The sequence below is a fragment of the Periplaneta americana genome, chromosome 6 (genome assembly GCF_040183065.1).
Source record: "Periplaneta americana isolate PAMFEO1 chromosome 6, P.americana_PAMFEO1_priV1, whole genome shotgun sequence".
In the NCBI taxonomy this organism is placed as follows: Eukaryota; Metazoa; Arthropoda; class Insecta; order Blattodea; family Blattidae; genus Periplaneta; species Periplaneta americana.
This window is the reverse complement of record NC_091122.1, coordinates 40,571,279-40,594,649: the sequence shown is the minus strand read 5'-3', so window position 1 is coordinate 40,594,649 and position 23,371 is coordinate 40,571,279. Positions and strand designations below refer to the sequence as shown.

General features: G+C 33.1%; 2 protein-coding genes across 2 annotated transcripts in view; one reads left to right on the top strand and one right to left on the bottom strand.

Moving 5' to 3' along the window:
- Positions 1 to 23,371, bottom strand: part of AP-1-2beta (adaptor protein complex 1/2, beta subunit) — a 63,601-nt gene that overhangs the window by 23,050 nt on the left and 17,180 nt on the right. The window contains exons 2-4 of the mRNA XM_069827977.1: positions 7,117 to 7,233; positions 1,735 to 1,905; positions 1,079 to 1,324 (exon numbers count right to left, since the gene is read on the bottom strand). Of these exons, the coding sequence (XP_069684078.1) occupies positions 1,079 to 1,324; positions 1,735 to 1,905; positions 7,117 to 7,224 (525 nt within the window). The 5' untranslated portion in view covers positions 7,225 to 7,233. The remainder of the gene's footprint in view (positions 1 to 1,078; positions 1,325 to 1,734; positions 1,906 to 7,116; positions 7,234 to 23,371) is intronic.
- Positions 9,361 to 21,582, top strand: LOC138701260 (interaptin-like). Its single transcript, XM_069827970.1, has 4 exons — positions 9,361 to 9,669; positions 11,255 to 11,451; positions 14,662 to 14,839; positions 19,736 to 21,582. Exons 1-4 carry the CDS (start codon positions 9,506 to 9,508, stop codon positions 21,438 to 21,440), a joined length of 2,244 nt encoding a protein of 747 aa, XP_069684071.1. The 5' UTR covers positions 9,361 to 9,505; the 3' UTR covers positions 21,441 to 21,582.

Genomic DNA, 23,371 nt, shown 5'->3' with positions numbered 1-23,371 from the left:
GTTTGGCTTCAGACAGCATTTGGATAAAATGATTCTTCTCTTGTTTACTGTGTGATAAACGAGATGTTGAAAATGAATGCCAACAGATACGATAAGCATTGAGAGCCTAAATATTGGATTGGAAAAAAACCATGCAAAAGGTGACATTTTCACTTTTTTGCCGACATCTGTGATATCATTTATTTCTCCGACATCCAAAAAATTAATTGCTTTGTCCTCACATAGATTATAATACAGTCCTCTTTTTAAGTTAAACACTCAAAATATTATGGACATCAAATGATCTTGGCCTACTGCACTTTCTTCAGCTCAATAACCACAGCAATACCTTATCCTCATTAATTTGCGTTATTTTTATTGGTAAGTGGAGGGAAATGGTCAGTCACCAGCACAGTGCAATTAATTGATGTGATTAATCATCTAGTGTGACAGACCACTAATTATATCTCAAATGCGCCCTCCATTTTCCTTTATGATAAGTATTGCTTAAGACTTGTCTAGAATGGTATGCAATGTGGTGTTTATGCTTAATAACTTCATTATTCTTGTAAATCTGAATTAAGTTTCATAAAACACTCAAGAATAAAAGAAGTAGAATGTTCCTACAAAACATTTATATTCCACGTCTTTTATGTAGCATTGTTGTACTAGAAAAATTTGGAAGCGAAACAGTAAATATCTGGTGTCACTTTTGCTCCTAATTCATACTTTCACCAAATATCTTAATGTTTCTATTGTATTTCAAGAATAAATGTACAAAAAAATTAGCAAAAATTTAAAGGGAAAAGGCATTTTTTTCAGCATCATTAACCAAATAACACTGCTCCATGAAAGAATAAGATATTTTCGTTTAATACCTTAACCTTCTTTACATACCAAGACTAAACACATATAAATACAGTCGAACCTCGATATAACAATTTTGTGGGAACTAGAAAAATTCTACTGTTATATCAGGGTTATTGTTGTATTGAGAGATTATGAAATATATATTGCCCAAATGTATGTTCTGAAAGAGAATACAGTAAACTCCACTAAACTGAAAATCGTTCAAATAATAGTGTATAGTCAAACTAACCATTGGATTAGAATCTGACAGCAGGTCTTTCAGCTGATCCAGGAAGCCTTGGTCTTCCACCAATTGAGCATTAATATCATACAACTTGGCCACACAAACTGCTGCAGTTTTTCGGACATATGGATCTTCATCCTTCAGACATTTCCTCAATGGTTCACATAGATATTCGGTGATCTTGTCAACTCGAATGCAGCCCATTGTACGTACTGCCAATGCACGAATCAATGGATTTGGATCTTCACAGTCCTAAAAAATATGGTAAACAGATATTTTAAGCTTCGTAAGAAAATAAATCTAAATATTAAATATGGGAAGTAAAGATCGCCTCCATGTGATGTTCCCTGGATAACATGAAATGATCTCCAAACTGAGGTGTAATTCCGAGTAATAAAAAATACATTTCTGTATTGGATAACAAGCGAAAAAATGAAAACCTCAATGGAAACTAACCAACATAAAATATCTTTTTTTTTTTTTAGATTTACTTAAATTCTTTACAGCTAACAGGATGAGCTATGTAAGAATTTAAATTCGCTTAAGTTTATTTACTTTTCACAAGTTTAAATCTAAATCACTATAAAATAGGAACAATAACGTGTTATTTTTATAACTGTTTCTTCATTAATCAACGAGGTGTATCTGCAACAAGTACATACCTTAACAAAAGTGTTCACTGCCATGATTGCCATATCTGGTTGACTTTTAGCATAATTCATCAGGTACAGGTACACAAGTTTCTTCAACTCTAAATTGTCTGTCTGCATGCAGTTCACCACATCTGGGAATAAGGCAGACACATCTTTGCCTACAGTCATAGACGCAATCACCTGGAAGAAAGTTGAATTTATGTTATCAAAACAGACTGCAAATAATCTTGAATCTAGAATTATGTTCTCCAAAGAAAATGCATTATATGTACCAATAACCTAAATAACTTCATTACAATTGAAGCCCTAACATTCTAAAGGTGCTAAGTGCCAAAAACAACTTTAAATATTGATGAAAAACACACTGCAAAATGCATCACCATCTTTTGGTGTACGAATGAGTTACTTACAGTTGAGCTACGACAAAGACAATTTAGTATTATATTCTCATATGAATGTTCCTCCCTTAGATTGAATAAAATGAAATTTGAAAAATTGGCATTTAGCATTTTAGAATGTTAGGTCCTCAATAATATAAAAAAATCAAAGCATTACTCCTTTAAAAATACAGTTCATAATGTACACTGACAATCAATTTTTCTTAATTAATATCACCTATCAATGTTAAAATTATATTTAATTGGAAACTTCTCACAATCCAGAAGCTAGCAATCTATTACTTAAGGTTTTTATAATTCCACAGCTTTAATTACATCTTTATACAAGCACAGATAGATACCTATATTTGGATAAGACCTGTGAAAGAAGTTACACATTTGAAAATAAACTGCACGAAATGTCAATGAAAACATAAATATAAATAAATAAATACTAGAAAAACACGAAAGCAGCAAAGAAGTAAAAATAAGAAGGCTATATTATAAAAGAGAAATTTCATACTAATAGTTCATTAACATTTTAAAACACTATCAATAAATATAATTAAATTACAAAATCAATCAGTCAGTAACAAATATCTAATAAAAAGTCTCTATCTCAATAGCACATTACCTGCTATGGCACACTTTCCAAATGCATTGCCCGCACAGAACGAATGTTTATAGCCTATTCTTAACCTATATTTCTCGTAATTTTATGCAATACAAGATTCTGAAATGAGGTTACACGTGTTACAAATAATCTTTAAAAACTGACGAGTTTTTGCCTCGAAATCATGTATGTTTTATTTAGAAATGCGTGTGGGGAAGACAATGGATGTAAAGATTTTATCTTCTGTGTTTTAATAGTTCTGTTACACTGTAAGCTAGCTTCGAGCTCTCAATTAAAAAAAGAATGCGTGCAAAGAAATTGACCCACATATACTTTTTCAATACAGTATACATTCTATGTAACTCACAACAATTCAGTTCCTTTTTCATGTTGTGAATTATATTACTGTTTATAGAGAATTTTCTTGTACTATTATATGAAAGACATACAAATAACATGATCTTATGTTTTCTGGATTGCATACGTACAAAATGGATCATTATAATCATTTATGTATGGTTTAAGTTACATCACTGTAATGATTTCTACAATGTTTCCCTTCATAGAAATCAACATTTAAAAGTGACAAAAATATTAATGTATATTATATTCTGTATCCTACAGTGGTCCACTAAGGCTCGCATTAATGCATGGGCTATATGGGCCTAGGTCTAGAGCAGCAAATTCGTGGGGATGGCAACATTTTTAGAGAAAAGAAAACTGAAAATAAATGTCCGAGAGAGGAACAAAGGTTAAAAGTGTTCCAGAACAAGGAGCTCAGAAAATAGGGCTAAGAGGGATGAAGTTACAGAAGAATGGAGAAAGTTACACAATGCAGAACTGTACGCATTATAAATTTCACCTGACATAATTAGGAACATTACATCCAGATGTTTACAATGGGAAAAGCATGTAGCACGTATGGATGAATCGAGAAATGCATATAGTGTGTTAGAAAGACCTGAGGGAAAAAGATCTTTGGGGAGGCCGAGACGTAGATGGGAGGATAATATTAAAATGGATTTGAGGGAGGTGGGATATGATGCTAGAGACTGGATTAATCTTGCTCAGGATAGAGACCAATGGAGGGCTTATGTGAACCACCAGATTCCCTAAAAGCCATTTGTAAGTAAGTAAATGTCCGATATTTTCATACTTTATAGATAGCAGCATATGTTAAATTGTTGTTACATGCCACTTTTGAACATTTTGTTAGCAACAGTATTCTAAGAAAACCTATTCGAAATTTTCCTTTACACAAAGTGAATTGTATTTGAATTTGCTTGGATTTGAACCTATGTCTTCACTGCTGAAACACAACCCATCAGCCACTAGGCTACGTGAGTAAAATTAGATGTATTTATGATATATGTTAATGTTTTGTGTTCTGTAATCATTTCACCTCAGGGGACACTTTTAACTTGATTTACAGTTGGTGAAAGCTTATGATGATGCCATGTCATTGCTCATGTGGGATCATAAGTTTACAATTTCAAGCACGTGCTATGTACATCAGAAGTGATCAGGGTTAGAAAGCAATTAGTAGCACAGTTTACTTCTGCAATAAGGAAGTTATTCTGTTGCTGTACCAATTAAACTAATCTCAGCCTCTATATGAAGCTTTTAATGGTATGCATAGGCTTACTATATGCAAATCAGCATTATCTGGATACATTTTCATTTTAAGTGTTAAAACAACCATTAGTAGGTAGAAATTAAAAAAATTCACTATTATGTCTACAAAAAAAATATTGAATATGAGTTTATGTTTTCCACAAAAAATAACAATAAGAGGAATATAAACTTCAAAGTTTCTATTGTATGGATTCGAATAAGGTACCCCTACAGTCTAGTATATACAGTCACGAAGCTCAATACGTAGTAAATATGCATCCATAGATAGTTGCTAACCACTAGGATCGCTAATATCGCTTCATTACAGACAATTCGAAATAGTACCGGCACAGTCTATTGTTCCTAGCACTCTCACAACTCAAGCTTCATGACTGTATATACTAGACTGTGGTACCACTACAATCTGGACTTCTATACTTTATTATGGGGATACCTTATGAATGGTGTTTCCATTTCCATGGACTTACATGTGCAAAACTTAGTTTGGAGACAAAGCAATAGCTCGTACAGGGAACAAAATTGACTAAGAACAAAATCCATGAAAGCCATTCCACTCAAACTCAATTTCCAACATTTTAACTGTCTGAACTTATTTATAATTATGTATCAAACAAGAAGTGTTAAAATATAATTTCGACAGAAAAATATTTCTCATAGTCACAAAAGTGAAATTAGAACTGGGACTGTATTGAGTTAAATTTTAACAGTTTTATAATTACTACAGTGAAAACTGACTGCTGGAGAAAGAGAGAACCGTTTTATTCAATTGATGAGTATTAAGTTATTTTCTGACAAATAAACCTTTGGTATGTGGTTTCCTTATTTTGATGAATGAAACACAGTACATGTGTTCACTTCGGTTAGGCAAAATAAGGATAATTCTAGAAGTTTCTTAGGTATATTACTAGTATAAAAGCAATAATGATTCCAATAATGATTATGTTAATGGTATGGAATGGTAGTCACTGTTCGAACAAGTATACAGAACTAAGTCTATATCGTAATAAAAGAAATAATGTGCATTTCTGAATTTCAGTCTGAGGAAATCAAGAAGAATCAAGAAGTTTGATCTAAACTCTGAGCTATTTTTGCATTCACTGCAGTCGTTCGCAATAATATTATATTCTAATTAACTTAATGTCTCTCTGATATACATAGGCTATTCATAAATAATTCGCAGTAATGAAGCAATAGCAGAATGGGTATGGCAGGGAAAAGTTAATTACCCTGACTATTACACTCTTACTACGTCATACTACTTTTGACCAATAAAACGGTACGAAAGGACGTATTTCAACCAATCATAGCTGCTTATCGCACAATTTTATCGCGTCCCTAGCATATGTTTAATTTTATCGCGTCCCTAGCATTTGTTTAATTTTATCGCGTCCCTAGCATTTGTTTCTTTGTTTGCCAACATTTGAAATTGCGCTGGTCTGGACGTCAAAAATATATATAAAATTACAAACCACTCCAGTCGATGCACAGCAGTTTCAAATATGACTCGCATTGGCATTCAAGAACAAGAATTAATAAAAATCACTGATCATACCTATGCATCTTCTGAAATCCGATTTACAAATAAATGAAGAGCAACATTCGGAAATCCTAAATAAGTTGAATACACCATGTAGGCCTAAATCAACGAGTTCCACTTCTATTATGCACACGTCCCATATAACATCACATTCAAATTTGAAAATTGTACATTCAATAATTATTCCTTTTAAAATTATTCATGTTTATTTTTTATGTCATTGTCATTAATTAAAACTTTTCTAACACTTGTGTATATTAGTTAGGTTATGTTATAGCTTCTGCTCTGAGAAGATAAAAAGAACTTCTGCTATATGATATTATGGATAGTCACGTATCAGAGATTGTTTAATATTAAGATTTATTGAATAGTAATCATTAGTGTGTCTGTATAAAGACACTACTGCCATCTAGCATGCATCTAGCGTAATATTTGTAATGTTGAGATGGTACAATAATACATTTGAAGACAGTTGTATTTTCGTAAGTCAATTAATATTTTATTGTATTGGAGTACTTCGTTACTTCTAATCTTTATATACTTTCTTCTAATCGTGTAATAGTCAATTAAATCCCACTCGAGTTTTGATTTTCTCTAGATAAATCAAAACGTCTAGTGAGATTACTGTTGATAATATCTTCCCCATTGTTACTTTTCCCACATCAATAACTATAGAGACTTCTGGAAATTGAATTCCAAAGCCTTTAGTGAAAAGTTGTCAGCTAATCGATAAGTTACGATAAAATCTTATTAATATGCTATCAGACAACAAAAAAGCAGGTACGGTAACACACAGAAAAATTATTAAGTATATAAATGTCCTAGTGGTGCTGAGACGAGAGCTTAGATGGTAATCACACTATTTCCATTTCTAATATTCCCTTTAACAGATTATGTTTTATTATAGATATTCTGGAGTTCTGGTTCTCACACAAACTATTTACCAGGTATATCTTACATTGGCATGAAATCAGTAACTAGCTGAAATGCATCTCTCTATAACAAAATTTTCTATTTACTTGCTCATAATTTGTTACAAAGAAATTGTAATCTTGTAACACTTTTTTAAATCTTCTTCCCTAATGATGTAAAGCATTGCCTTCAATATTTTAAAATTAATAATATATTGCCTTTCAATATTTTAAAGTTAATAATATATTAACATAAATAATGGAATCTTAATATTATAATTCCCTTCAATACAGAATTATAACAGGAAATACACAAACCTTTTTTACAGCTTCTCTTTTCTTCTCCTTTTTGTCATTGTTGAGCTCTGATTTCAGCTCAAATATCTCTCCCTTCTTTGTAGTTGTGAAGTATTTTGAGTCTGTCATTGTAGTTTACTGGAGGAAAAAAAAAGGCATAATTCATTATACCCCAGTAAATAAAAATTCAGACACCAAACGTATGTTTACTCGAACATGTTCTGGTAATGACATAACTTAGCTGACAGCTGTGTCCCTTAAAAAGAAGATGAGTAAAATAATTTATAATGACCTCTCCATTTGCTTTTATTTCTCTAAGACAGAAATTGTTTAGTATTAATGAAAACCGCACAGTATAATACACACTAGCTATGTAACAGTTGCATATAAAAATCAATATGGTCGAGCATAAAAAGTCGTATGAAACTTGACTATGATGGTAATTAAGATGCTCGTATGAAAATTATGAAACGAGCGCAAGCGAGTTTCATAAACATACTCGCGTCTTAATTACTACCATTATAGGCTCGTTGCATAATGTACTATTTTATGACAAAACCTCTAAACGTAAATCTTTAATAGGTCACTTAACTTCACATTTTTCGTATATGGAAAACATCAGCATGACAACCAATATCACAAAAAATCAGGTATCATCACACAATGAATGGTAATGCGAAAGCAGTAAACAGAATATAAGTTGGTAGATTGGAAAACTTCTGTAGGGAAACTTACGGGACCATTCACTCTTTTATAATTTAAACCTACTAAATAATTCGACAAAGGTATGTGAAGCCATTATGTTATTCGTGTACTTGATTAAAACATATTTTATCGATAATAATCAATTCAGGATTAAAAAAAGTTTCTGTTCTTCGTAATATCTACGAAAAAGAAAGTTTTTTTTTTTTCCTGGTGTAACCGAAAACAATTTCCTATGATAATTATTTTTTAAATAAACTGCAGACATGCTTGCGAAAAAAATGGGATCCCTTATTAGCTAACAAAAAAAAATCCATGTGAATTACACCTCAATTAAACGACATATATAATTAATAATGAAATTGAAGAATGACTCCAGAATTAAAAGAGCAGCCATCAATAAGAAACAGAACAAATGTATGAAAATTTAAGAGCAATTCCAAATTCACGGAAATCAGCAGTTGCAAAATTCATGTTATCTAATGGACATGACTGTCTTGCTAAACATTTCCAAAAAAATTGGTATTCTTTCTTCACCAAACTGCATTCTCGTAGACACCCAATGAAGAACTGAATGAACAACACCTAGAAGTCTGTCCAACAGTCGAAAGAAAAACTAACTTGGTTAGGAAGTACTGCACAGTAAGACTGCCAATGCGTCAGTGTCAAATGCAGCACACTAAACAACAACAAATAATACGTAATAAAGTAGACCTCAAACAACCTGTACAACAAAACACGATAACGTTGAAGACATTATTACAAAAACAACCCTAGTCATTTTTAATGAAATTGAGTTAAGGACACATTTTCTACTATTTCAAACGTTTATAGACTCCAAAAATGATCCATGTCACGTGCAATAGTCACAAGGATAAACACCAGTTGTACAGAAATAGTTGACATGTGTTCTATTTATTTTTATTGTTCTCCTCAAAAATAGCAATTTTGACAAAGTTGTTTTTGTAATAATGTCTTAAATTCTGAATCTCCATTTCAAACTACTGTTACAGTTTCAAAGATTTACCAAACTTAGCCTACAAATTTCAATTAAAACTATAAATTTTATTATGTTTAGATTGGAATAGATTAGTTCAAAATATGGATTAGGAGGCTGGTTTTTCCATCCATAAGACTTCAGCTTTAGATCTTATTGTACTTCCCTTAACCATTCTATGTAACTCGTTTTGTAACCTTTTTACAAAATTTTTCGTTTGAAGTTTCCCTTTCAGGCGTACTCCAACATGTGTTTTCTTCACTCTAGTGCTATACATTCGAAGATTATAAGAAATGCTGTTTCTTTTTTCCCGTTGTATAACCTACAAATTGTATTTCTTTGAAAATACCCATCATACGCAGTTGTTTCTTCAGTTGCAGTGTCCTATCATTAATCCTGACTTGTGGTCCATTTAGTTTCAGTATGTCAAAAGTAAGTGGTTGCTAACCTTTATCTATCACGAGCTTACTGCGTCTATGTCCCTTACTGAGATTTCAATGCTTCTGATGTTTTTCTTACGTCAATTCAGAGGTGAAACCTCAAAGTAGGGCTCTGGATATATTGATTACCGGTTCTGGCCCAGTTGACATTATGTCAGTAGGCTTACCATATGAAACCTAGATCACACCATTAGCAGCAGCACATTATTTTCATTAAGTATGTCATTTGCTGTTAAACTTAACATTGCATAATATATACAGGAAATATATTATGAAACCAAGGTGGAGAACCCTCATCTCTTGTATGCTGGTACTTAAAGATTATTCTACTGTAACTTATGCAACTCGAGTTTCACTGGCAGTTAGCAGCTCACGCATTGTTCTCAGTTGCAACTCTGATCATTGCACCAAACACAGGATGACTCTCCTCCCCAGGTAAGTCACAACTTTGTTCCTTCAATATACATCGGGTCCTAATTAAGAGTAACATATCACATACTCAATAAGTGTTCTGTATATGGTGTACTATGAAGTGTACACATTACATTCATTTCCAGTATGCCTATTTACTTACAATTAAAAATAGAATATGTTTCACGCAGTAATTAAGAAATGGTTAAAAACTGAGGCTTCGAGTTTTCAATAACCAAAATTTGTTCGATTACACAAAAATCACCTTTCTGCTATTGTTGATCTAGGAAGAACAATTCTCCAACCAATTCTTGAAAGTGGTGTTTTTATAATCATAACATTTTATTCTGCGTAATAATAAAGTTAAAAATTAAAATTTGTATATGTATTACAAAAAAATCTATTTCGCTATGTAAAAAAATCATTTTTCTGCTATTAGTGATCTAGGAAACGTAATTTATCATCTAAATCACGTAAGTTAAGTTTTTATGTATATAATCACAACACCTCTTCTAGTATGCATAATAAGTCAAGGTAAAAATTAAAATTTGTATATGTATGTATTACAATGTTTGTTAGATTACATAATTACGGTACTTCATATAAGAATTATAAGCTAGCTGTATTAGTATGAGTTGAAAGAAATACTTAATGCAAACAAATCAAGCTAACATTAACCAAGTCTGTAGTAATACTGGGTGTTCATTTCAAAGTGTGTCATGACGTCACTGTTGTGAGTCAGCGATTTGAAGCGAGTTTCAGCTTTTATGTCAGAGAAGTTGCCTATTAATCAAGGCGTTCAATCTGAACTTGAGAACGTGTACGGTATAACTTGAAAGTCGTAGCAACAGATGGCGGTCTATATGGTTTGTGTGCTACCATAACCTCTTTCGAACTGTATTTTGCGCAGGCAAGTCGTATGCAGGGTATTTGTTATCATTGGTTGCATACAGCAACATTCCACAACACAAATCAAATACTCCTTGTCCATGTTGACAGTCGAAGTTAATGTCAACAAATACTGTACGTAAGTAATCGTCTTAACCCTCTCCCCATATCCCGACAGTAAGAAAAAAACTCACCTCAGTACGTGTTTCCAAACAGTTCACATTCTTGCCACTACTGGCGTTACCGTACATATCGATAAATACTCTTCAGAATGAACGCCGTACTTCCAAGGCAACTTCTCTGGCACATACGTAATACACCTCTGTGGAAGTGTAGGAAGATTGAATTGTCGAACTGAACACGCAGTATAATGAAAGTCTATAGCAAGGCTTCCTCTCAAGTATATTTCAAGATTCTTGTATGTTGAATACTGTATATTATATGACTCTCTATAGTCATTGTAACTCATACGTATTATGATTTTAAAAAAATTCGTTCCGGCACTGGGGATCGAACCCAGGACCTCTCAGTTTGGCGCACTGAGTGCTCTTATCAACTGAGCTATGCTGGGACTGATCCACACTGCCAAAAGTTTAGAAATAATTTAAATAAAATTTAAATAGGTAAAGAAATCACACGAAGATTTAATAAATCTGATACAAAATGTAAAAATATTATCGAGAGTGTAACAAAATCTGAAGATATATGTTTAATTTGGCAGATGTTTGGTGTTTGTCATTATGGCCTTAACGACAAATGAGGGCGTCTCTCAAGAAATGCAAGATGCGATATCACTGTGGCCATGTTACTCGGTGTTTAAGGTCCATCAAGATCCTGCATCTCCCTTCACATCCAAATACCGCTACATAAGTAAACTTGTGACTAGTGAAGGTGAAGTACACGACCCAGATGATCCAGGTATGTTAAAATACTTCAACTAATTCTAACACCTGTAATTCATAATTTATTAGTCTTGAATTTAAAATGTTACAATTTTAGTTCCTATTCATTTCACGTATTTAAGTGCTAATACCTTATATACAGAGCCATCATTTTACTTAGGCTCGCTTTCAGCATTGCCCTGGTCACAGGCACAAACCACTCTAGTTCCCGCGCGGTCAGCAGGCTGTTGCAAGGCACACATATTCTTATGCCTCAAGATAAATCAGATGATTTGAAAGGCTAACTTAGTACCATTATTTCGCAAATTAAAATATGTATTGTGAATGTGCCGTGCCTAACACTGCTTACCTTTCCAAAGAGGCTGTTGAAATTGTTTTTCTTGAGCTTTGAGACAGATGTTGTAACCTAGAAACAAATTTTTATTCACACATTGCAACTCTGCTTGAGAAATGTTGACTATTTCTTCCTTTCGTAATTTACTTTTTTGTTCACTTATGTTCGCTGATTTGATTAACCCTTAGTTGTCTGATGGTACTTGAAAGTACTGTGATTTATTTTGCTTGCTGGAAGAATAACCACCAGAAATTACGTGCAACCTAATAAATAAAATCCATCAAGGAGACTGACGGTACATAGAAATAGAAGTATCACCTTTAGGGGGGGAGGGGATTTAAAAGCAATATTGTATGTTCAGAATTCATATTCTAACAACATTCAGTACAGAAAACGGATTTATTTTAATTTTTTCTTATGTCAGGCAACTAAGGGTTAATACACTCACAGTGTGTTAAGTCTGGGGATCGATTGGGCCACAACCCTGCATTAATTACTCTGTCACCAAAGATGTCATCAATAGCACGCAATGAAGTCAGGACTATATTATGATCTGTAGCCCTGTCTTGCTGAAACACACCATGCATTCTTTCTTCAGTCGAATGAGGAAAAAACTGTTTCAGAATTACTGATACGTACTGAACAGCAGTAAATCTTTCGTAAAATAAATACAGGCCCAATTATTCCAGTCGCACTCATGGTACACCACACTCTGACCTTAGGATCTTGTAGCAGACTTTAGTATGCGAGTCTTGAATTTTGTGTTGACCAGTATCGAATATTTTAACTGTTCACTTAGCCCTATTTTTTTTACGAAATAATTAATGCTACTCGGTGCATATCCGTAATTTTGAACAGTTTTTTCCTCGTATGACTTGAGGCTTTCCTGGCGTTTGATATAGAATAACTCTTCTCGGGTTCTCAGCCAGGTGAGTTGGAGATCAGCTTCCAAGCTTTCAACAGCTAGCTCTGCCATCTTCTTCCCTGAAGAAGATGGCAGAGCTAGCCGTCGAAAGCTTGGAAGCTAATCTCCAACTCACCTGGCTGAGAACCTGAAGAAGATGGCAGAGCTAGCAGTCGAAAGCTTGGAAGCTAATCTCCAACTCACCTGGCTGAGAACCCGAGAAGAGTTATTCTATAATTTTTTCCTCCCTTGACTGAAGCTACAGTTCACTGCACTGTGCGCAACTGATAACGTATTTGCCAATAGAGTAATTAGTGCAGGGTTGTGGCCCAATCGATCCCAGATCTAACATCCTGTGACTTTTATTTGTAGGTACTTAAAAAAACAGAGTGTATAAATCAAATCCGCGAATATAAGATGAATTGTAAAATAACATATGAGAAGAAGAAATAGCCAACATTTTGCAAGCAGAGTTGCAACAGTGTAAATCGAAATTTGTTACAAGACTACAGATTAAATAAATAAATAAATAATACAACATCTATCTCGGAGAACAATTTCAACAGCTTCTTTGAATAAGTAAGCAATGTTATGCAAGTTCACAATTTTACTTTGCAAAGTAATAGTACTAAGACAGTCTTGTCCAATCATGTCTTCATGTGTAAGTATGTGTGCAGAGTGCGTCAGTCTGCTGACCAGGAGGGAACTGCAGAATCAACGGGCGAGGGGTGTGTGCTTGCAGCCACAGCACTGCCCATAAGCAAGCCCGAGTAAATGATGGCTCTGTAAGTACTTCCTACTTTTGTAATTTGTTTCACTATAAAGAAAAATGGTGTTACACTATTCAAACAGGTAAACCAGCTTCTAATTTTTCGTTACCTTCTTCATACATATGCTTACATAGTTGAAACACATAATTTCTAATGTTCAACTTTAAAATGTGAAGTAATAATTTAAATTTTATGTCCCCATAAAAATTAGTGAACTATTATTAAAAAATCTATATTCAAGAAAGAGATTAAATATACACAATTAATTAGACATGCCCCTTCTAAGCACAAGAAACATTATCTGGATATCAGACGCACTTTTATCTTATGGAGGCTGTATCACATTAGCAGCGAAAGTACTCCCTATTTTGAAAATAGCATAGCATTCCATAAACAAAACACAGAAACTGTTATCTTTCGTTTCTTACAAACCATCCCTCAATTTAAATGACAAGTTTGCATTAAAACGACGCGAGCTCGCACGTGCACACACACACACACACACACACACACACACACACACACACACACACACAAAATAAACCATAATTATAATTCATTTATTGATTTTTCTGTATTTCATGTATTCAGAAAAATACATTAATGACTCTTCTTATGCTAGGTTTAAGATATTATAACAATCAAAGATAGAATACAACAGAACATAATCATTTAAAAAGGCAGAAAACTCACTTATTTAGAGTAATACAAATTTCATGAACAAATAAAAATTTAAAACTATTTTTTAATTTTAAAATTTCAGTTTGTTTCAGTAACGAAGCAGAATTTATACTTCTTTAATATGTTCATAATATTCAATCAGAATATGAAATCTTTTTTTTTTTCAAATGATAATAAAACTGCCACGGTTGTATCTTTTCGCCATTTTTAAATGCAAGTGATTTCCACTGAGAATATGAAGGAACTAATTCAATTCTCTTATGATTTTCACAGCTCATATGTATATCTTATAGCAACCTTCCTTCAAGAAATGAGTGATTTTAAAATACTCTACAGAGAAAAATATCATCTGCATTCCGTAATATTAAAAGTAGGGAATTAATATATTCCAAATTACTAAAACACATCTCTTTCCATTTCTATGAAGTCCGTGATTTTGAGAGCTAACGTAATTGATATACGTGTTGTTTTCAAAATGAAGTTTCTTCGTAAGTTATACATTAGTATTTCAGAAGTTGTAATTTTATTTTCCATCAGACTGCGTATTCACCATGGAAGGACCTCCAAATACGAGACTGGAACTGCAGTTAATCAATGTTGTGATTCAGAGGGAAAATTATGTGAGCATATCAGCACAGAATGTTGGCAACTGTTCCATGGGAGCTGTACGAATTTATAACTTCACCATTACTGGGGCACTTGTCTTAGTTAATGAGTAAGTAACAAATGCATGTTGTCTAGTATTGACTTCAGTAGAAAACTACACTTCGAAGTAGATTGCACAAAGTTGACAACACTCTAAAATATTAAAATAAATACAGCACTGCAATATTCTGTACATGTATACCACTAACAGGTGCATATTAAGAAGAAATGAATTTCAAATAACACAAACGCATTTATGATTACTACCATTAAAAAAGAGAGAAATTCAACACAGGCAGTGTCAATAATTTCTGTTTCAGAGCTTAAACTTTGGTCAATTTAAGATTAATGTATTCTGACATCCTAAACATCGTGTCTTTGGTATTATAATCGTTCTTTAAATTGCAAATTGAAATGTTACTACAATTTCGTAAGGATCTCCCTCTCGTCTCCAACAACTCGTGTTCACGTAAACAGACAGGATCAGCTGGGCTCACCATAATAATTACAGTTTTTGTTAACATATAAAGGGGCTTCCAATAAGAGAGTCCTACTTTTAACATATAACAGCTGCCCTGTTTATGAAGCTATAGCAAGTCATATTTTTCCCATGGTTACAGTTGTAGTTGACAAATAATCATGGAACATTACACCATTCCACAACACGTAGAAATCAGTACAATTTATTATTAAAAAAAAAGTCATCCGTTTGCCAAGCATTCCATGCATTACGTGAAGTGTATGGTATGTGTAAGATATCAGGCTATGATAAAGGATTATTTTTGGCCTCAATTGAAAGATATGGATCTCAGAAACGTCTCATTTCAGCAAGATGACGCCAAGTGTCATACTGCTCACGAAACAGTCGACCTTTTGAGGAAGAAGTTCAAAGGCTTCATCATTTTGCATAGTGGTGATGTTAACTAGCACCCGAGATCATGTGATTTAACAATACTGGATTACTTCTTATGGGGTTATGTTACACAACGGTTTTATGCCAACAAGCCAGAAACAGGTAATGACTTGGTTAAGCAAGAAATGAAGAGAGCAGAAAGCTCACGCAAGTAACTTCAAAGCTCCAAAGTATCTAGAGATTGATAGAAATAATAATAATAATAATAATAATAATAATAATAATAATAATAATAAAAATATATTATCATAAAACACATCTTGTGATATTCTGCAATTATATGTGAGCACCAAAATAATGCATGTCTAGAGGGGAAAAAATTGTTTGGAATTTTTAACATATGACATTTTGCACGAACACCAACGACATTCAATTTGTTTTACATATATACAGTAATGGGCATTATAAAATACAAAAATTGATATTTAATTGCTAGAATAAATCGGAAAATTACTGTATACTTTCAAACCTTAAAGCTAATACGAAACTTAAAAATGGACAAAAAAATTAAAAGACGTGAGCTGCAAGTAGACATTATAAGCATTATCATAGCTTTTAAAAGTAACACTAATATATCATGTATTAAAATGAGGTCATTGCTCTTCAATTCTATTATTTATTGTTACAATTCCCTCTTTATATAAAATGATGTTTCAAAACTGATACTATTTATTTTCTTTTGTTACTTATATTTCTATGAAAATTACTGGTTCAACCATTTTCAGCATTACGGTAAAATCAGTTATGAGAATTGAATTCGTCTTCATGAGTGGACTATTATTACCTGATGGAAAAAAAATTCATGATATACAAACCTTACTTTTATTTATAAAAATACACTTAAATTATTCTTAAATGTGTTCCTATCTTCGACAAAAATTATTGAAAATTATGCATTTACCATACTCATGGCACATTAGACGCTAGGAAATATGTTGAACATTTTGTGCAGTTATGTACCAATTTACCAAGCAGTACAACGAAATTAGACATAAAGTCCTATTTTCCGCAGGATAACTGTCAAAGCATGGTACTGCCTGATAACGAAACAATGGTTGCTATACAATATCCGTTGAAGGTCCATCACTTCTCCACTGTCATCAGATCTAAAGCCTATGAAGAATCTATGGCACCTTTTAGACATGGAGTTATTAGAAAAAAAAACGATATTAAGAGAGTACCATATGAATAAAACTTAAACAAGATGTCTACCGAAAATGTGAAACAAAAATTAGTCACTTTTTTAGTTATCGCAACTTAATAATAGAATTACTAATGAGCACAATGAAAAAAAAAATCACTTTCAGTTATTGCACAATTTGTCATCAGATTTGTTTCTCTGATCTTCATTTCAGTAGCTGTGTAGCCAACTTCTCTCCCAACCTTCTAGATTCTAAGGGCCGTATTCATAGACATTCTTAGCACGGTCTTCCAGTGGATGATCAGCGAACTGACGTTTTTCGTATTCATAAACCAGTGTTAACGATATGATATGAATCCTGTACAAGTAATCAGTTGTTAGCCAGGGCTATTTTTGCACGCTAGTAGCACGGGCTAGCGAAATGTCTATGAATAGCAATAGACTTGCATATGTAATCAGTAATCACTGACTACCAACCACTGTAGCTCAGGCAGCAGATCCAAGATTAAATGAGTGAAGCAGAACAATATGCGTAATTTCGTTACCCACGAGCATTCAAGTCTTTTAAATTCACTGTATTTCGTTATTTTCGTCACCAATATTGCTTAAATTAATTACTTTTTGATTACTTTCGTTACTGGTAGACACCCGAAAAAATCTACTATAACCACTAAAAAAATAGCAGAATCTACGACAAGAAGATTAAGCTCTATTATACACAAAGTGCATGAACACAAAACTATTAAAATCCTTAATATAACACTGAATTTTTAGTTACTAGTACTCTGCCAGTATGCAAATACTATTTTGATCAAGCAATTTGCGTCTTTTACACAATTTTCTCCTTTGTTTATTCAATATTATGTAATGCATACAGTATTTACTCATAAATACCTTGTCTAATAAAACGATTTTCAACAATATATTTACATAAAGAATTTGTCCCTGTGGTGATGCTCTAGACCAGACATGCCCAGCTGGGCCAACTCTAGTCTTGAAATGAGGTGCAACAATGATGTAGAATCTCTTTTGTGTGTGTGCCTGCATGGTATTCTGAGATTCTACGTCACTGTTGCACGCCTCATTAAAAGGCTAGATCTGCACCGGCTGGTCATGCCTGGTCTAGATCATCAGCCTACCACATAGGTGGTCCGGATTCGAATCCCGACCAAGCTTGGAATTTTTCATTGAAAAATCCATAGTGACAAATGGATGAAGTTGCAGTTTGGGTTTTCCTCAGGAATTCCTAGTTTCTCCATGTTCGGTATCGCCATCATTCCATCCAAACCCCATTTCATGATCATTCCATAGCTTTCCTTGATCATCAGCTGACAACGTGCAGAGGGTATCGGTTTAGAAACAAGTGGGGTTGCCTGCTTCGAGATCAACATACTGAAAACGTTAGCGTAGTCAGCTGGTGTGAACTGGGAATGCTCCTAGCTCGGAGAGTAATACAAAAGATCTATATGGTCGCAATACTAAGTCATAGTGACCCTTTCCAATAGTAATAATTGTATCAATCAGTACATAAGAAAATGCAAAAATAAAAGTGTATGCAAATCTTTTTTCAATCACTGCACAATAAATGACCGTCTATTCAGATTCCTCACTCGCCTACTTCTCCTACTCCTAGGAAAAGGAAAATTTTCCATGACGAGCTAATAAACATTTCATCATTGAGTTAATTTTTACAATGAAGTTAAATTTTGAAGATCATACAAATATTTACAAGAACAGAAATACGCAGGCATGAAAGTAATTTCATTATCTATACTAATAATAAATCTGCAGCCGAAATTTTTCTGGTAATTTTCGATTTTCCAAAAATAATTGGTCCTAACATATATAATTAACCACCCTGAAACCGAAAATCGCTTTTTTTGAAATGTTTGTTTGTATGTCTGTCTGTCTGTATGTTTGTTACCTTTTCACGCGATAATGGCTAAACGGATTTCGATGAAAATTGGAATATAAATTAAGTTCGTTGTAACTTAGATTTCAGGCTATATGGCATTCAAAATACATTATTTAAAAGGGGGGTTATAAGGGGGCCTGAATTAAATAAATCGAAATATCTCGCTTATTATTGATTTTTGTGAAAATGTTACATAACAAAAGTTTTTTTAAAAATAATTTGCGATAAGTTTTATTCCTTGAAAAATTTTGTTAGGACTGATATTTAATGAGATAAATGAATTTAAAAATTAAAATAACTGCCATCTAAGGCCGTGTAATAAATTAAAAAACAAATGACTTCGTCTATAAGGGGCCTTGGACAGCAACAATCGAAAGCTGTGAAAGATAGCCTACAGAGAATGTTTCTGTGTTTGTATGAAGTAATATCAGAAGCTAAATTAACCGATTTGTATAATTAATTATTATTTCACCATTGGAAAGTGTAGTTTCTCTAGATGGACTTAATGCTATAATGTTATTACAGTAACTTCTGATATAATATATATATAATATAATTTAAGTTATTTGAAGGGGTCACAACCATAGTGGGCCAAGCGCCATTTACTGAATACATAGAGAACAAGGGTTAAAATTAAGTTATTACCATAATTCAATGGAAACCTATAACAAGTAAAATAAAATATACACATTAAATCTAAATGATGTCAATCTTCATTAAACTATGGTTGCATGTAATAAAAATTAAGAAACAGGTTAAAGGAATTGTCATTGCATCAAATGAGAGTCTCTGGACCAAAATGATCGCATTTTAATTATTTGGATCCAATTTAAATTAAGTAACATAATAAACGATTTATCCTTCTATCAAACACGAATGTTCCCTGGATCAAATGTCCTATTTTAATTATATAATTACTTTATATTTATTTCTAACGGGTGCAGCGGAGCGCACGGGTACGGCTAGTTACTAATATTATGTCTTCTTCTTGTTTTAGAGTCTGCAATTCATTTCTGGAAGGAATGAAACTACTCAGTGACACTAATATTGCAGTTGTTACATCAACAGTTGCCAGAGGCCACTTTGACTTACAAGCCACAATTATACCAACGAATGACACAAGACTTACTGATCTACCACGAGGCATACTACCAAGAAGAAAAGAGAATGTCATCCGTCTTGGACACACGCAAGAAGAGCTAAATATAATAAACAGATTACTAAAACCGAGTCAACAACCATCTTCGGATGAATTAACCCAAGAGGAAGAACATGAAGAGGAAAATGATTATTATGATGATTACGGCATAGACGATGATTTCGGTAACAGTCATAAAAAGATAAATGCTGATGATATAAAGTTAGTAGACTCGAAAAAGAAATTCAACATCGATCAAAATCTCGATCATGAAATTAGTCAGTTCATGCAGCCCCCTGCTAACACTCAGTTCGGTGATCCACAGAATAATGAATTCACTGATGAAAATAATCAAGGAAATCAACCTTTTATTCACGCCGCAAATATTCCAACAAGAAACACATTAAATCAGTTTGATCAACAGAATGTTAAATTAAATCAGGTTTCGAATCATCCCACAAGAAATCAATTCACACAACAAAAAGATGACCAATCAAATCAATTTTTTAATCCTTTAAGTAATAATTTCTTGCAAAACCAACAAACTGATCATTTAAATCAGCTTCTTACCAACCCAGCAGGAAATAAATTCACCCAAACCAACACACTTCAACCAATAACTCAATTCGACAACAGTGATCAACTTACACAAAAACTCAACCAACCACAAAAACAGCTTATAGATCAATTAATAACTCAACTTATTGGCACACAAAAGGCTCAAAACCAAGTAACGAACACTGGTAATAATCAGTTAACACAACCAATTATACGTGAGAATCAAATTCAAAGTCTAGCAATGGGGACAAAAACACAGCAAAACAGCCCAATGAACATACCAGAAAATCAGCAAATTTTTCCTGTTAACGGTCAGTCTGTACAACAGAATGATTTAACAAAACAAATAATAAACCTGATGACACTTGCGGGAATTAATCAACAATCCAATCAACCAAACAAACAAGTTACTCTACCTGCAGTTTTGCCAGATCATCCTCAATTTAATCAAAACAAAAACATTCAAACACAAAACAATCAGCCCAATCAATTATCAAACAGCCAACAAAATGTCCAATCCAAACAGCCAATGAATGACAAAACTGATGCCGTCATTCATTTTACAGATGACTCAGAAAGACTTCATCAGTTTGAGAATTTCATGCACCTGATACGAAATCAAGTTGCTGACAACAGTAAGGATAATGTTGAGAATAAAGTAATTGGTCCTTTACTTAATGTTGTAAATAATGAAAACAGTCAATCCAGCATGACGAAAAATCAAACATCAGTCATTGCAGACGTGAATAATGACACAGACAACAAAACTATTTATCGTGAGAATAGTAAATTTTCAAATCCAAACAAAGACCTTCCTGATCACGAACCTTCTCAAAGTAATTCTAACATTAACATAATTGAAACATCAACAAAAGCTAATACAACCAAATTCTCATTAGGCCTAAGCAATATCACCCAGACACCATCTGCATCTTTCAACGACTTTGCAGCATCCTCCATAGCAGAGACAAACTCAAGATCCAGAGACTCAGAAAACAAGGTCTGAACAACTCAAAACGCCATATTCAAACCTACACAGGGTTAAAGTTTTCTTGCATATACACCCATCTATAATGTCTTGTTGAAGAAATTTGTATTTATGTACTCTAAACTATTTAATACATGACAATAAACTATTTTATAAATAATTTAGCTTGTATTATTGCATATTATATTTTGAACAGACATTATAATTCCTAATATATATTAGAGAGATGATAATGGTAGAACAAATCCAGAGGTGACAATGACAAGCTATTCTTAACACTGAGTAGAATTGTTGGAATCACTGTAATATGACGATCTAATAAATAAATTTTCCAGTCAAAAGTCAAGACATCAAAAAGTGATAACTGAGGTATTTCGATCATAGCATATCCTAAGCCTACATAACTGACCTAATACATACGTATGTATATTATGATGGTAGTGTATTACTTATTTGTACCGAAATACGAGTTAATCTGTATAATGTTAAATATATAAATAAAACCACTTAAAAATTTCTTACTGAATAAAAAAGGATAGAATCTTTCATTTTTTCATACTTTATCGATGTTTTTTCATACTTTAACAATGACGCCAAAGAACTTTAAAAATAAGTTTATGCTCGACCATGCCGAAATGTAGTAATTATACACCTGGTAGCAGTCCTTTAATGCATGTCATTAAATTACACCTATTCATTAAAGTTCAGGTTTTCGATTATTCTCGGATATGTAATCGAAAGACAAGGGAAACGTCACGGAGGCTGGAAATCCAATACTGTCGCAGAAGGTTATGTTCTGTTACTATAATAATTAGCGTTAATTGTAAATAATATTCAAATAAATTCAATTTGTCATCTCGTTTTTCAATTCTAAATCAATTTCCAGGTTATATCAAAATTAGTTCATGTTATTCTCTAGATTACATCAAGGTCAATGACATTATTGTTCCTCGGAAAAAAATCAATACTTTCGCATCTGCACACATCTCACAATTTACGAGCTATGCACAAGATCCTTCCGATCTTCAGTCAGATACGAATAAAATGAATACTTCTGAATAATTTCAAGTTAGAAATATGGTCGAGCATAAAAAGTCGTATGAAACTTGCCTATAATGGTAATTAAGACGCTCGTATGAAAATTATGAAACTCGCTTGTGCTCGTTTCATAAACAAACATACTCGCGTCTTAATTACTATCATTATAAGCTCGTTGGATAATGTACTATTATGTGCCTATTTGTTATTAAATCAATACATATCTACATTAGTAGGTCTAATTAGATATTATATATTTGTGTATAATTTTATACTTGTTCTATATATGGCTGAAGTAAAATCTATCAGATACAATAAATAATGTAAATATAAAAAGAGATCTACACTATCAACATCTTGTAACAGGTCATATTGGGAACATAAAAGTAACACAAGCAAGCAATAAAATTATTATGGAATTTTCTATGTATAGTTCATTTATTCTTTCATTCTCCTTCTGGTGTTACTTAATGGGAATTTTTCACAAACAACTGTACTGTTGATAAAATGATAAATACAAACTACAGTATATGATACCAACTTTTAATTATTAACTGGAGCTTATGTCGCTACTAATATATTGGTTCTTGTCTCCCACCACAACAAATGTAACAGTGGGAAGTCCGATGACGAATGATGTTAAGTCAAGTGTCCAAGTATTAGTCTGCTGCTGTTGCTGCTGCTACTACTTACTTACTGGCTTTTAAGGAACCCGTAGGTTCATTGCCGCCCTCACATAAGCCCGCCATTGGTCCCTATCCTGAGCAAGATTAATCCAGTCTCTACCATCATATCCTACCTCCCTCAAATCCATTTTAATATTATCTTCCCATCTACGTCTCGGCCTCCCCAAAGGTCTTTTTCCCTCTGGCCTCCCAACTAACACTCTATATGCATTTCTGGATTCGCCC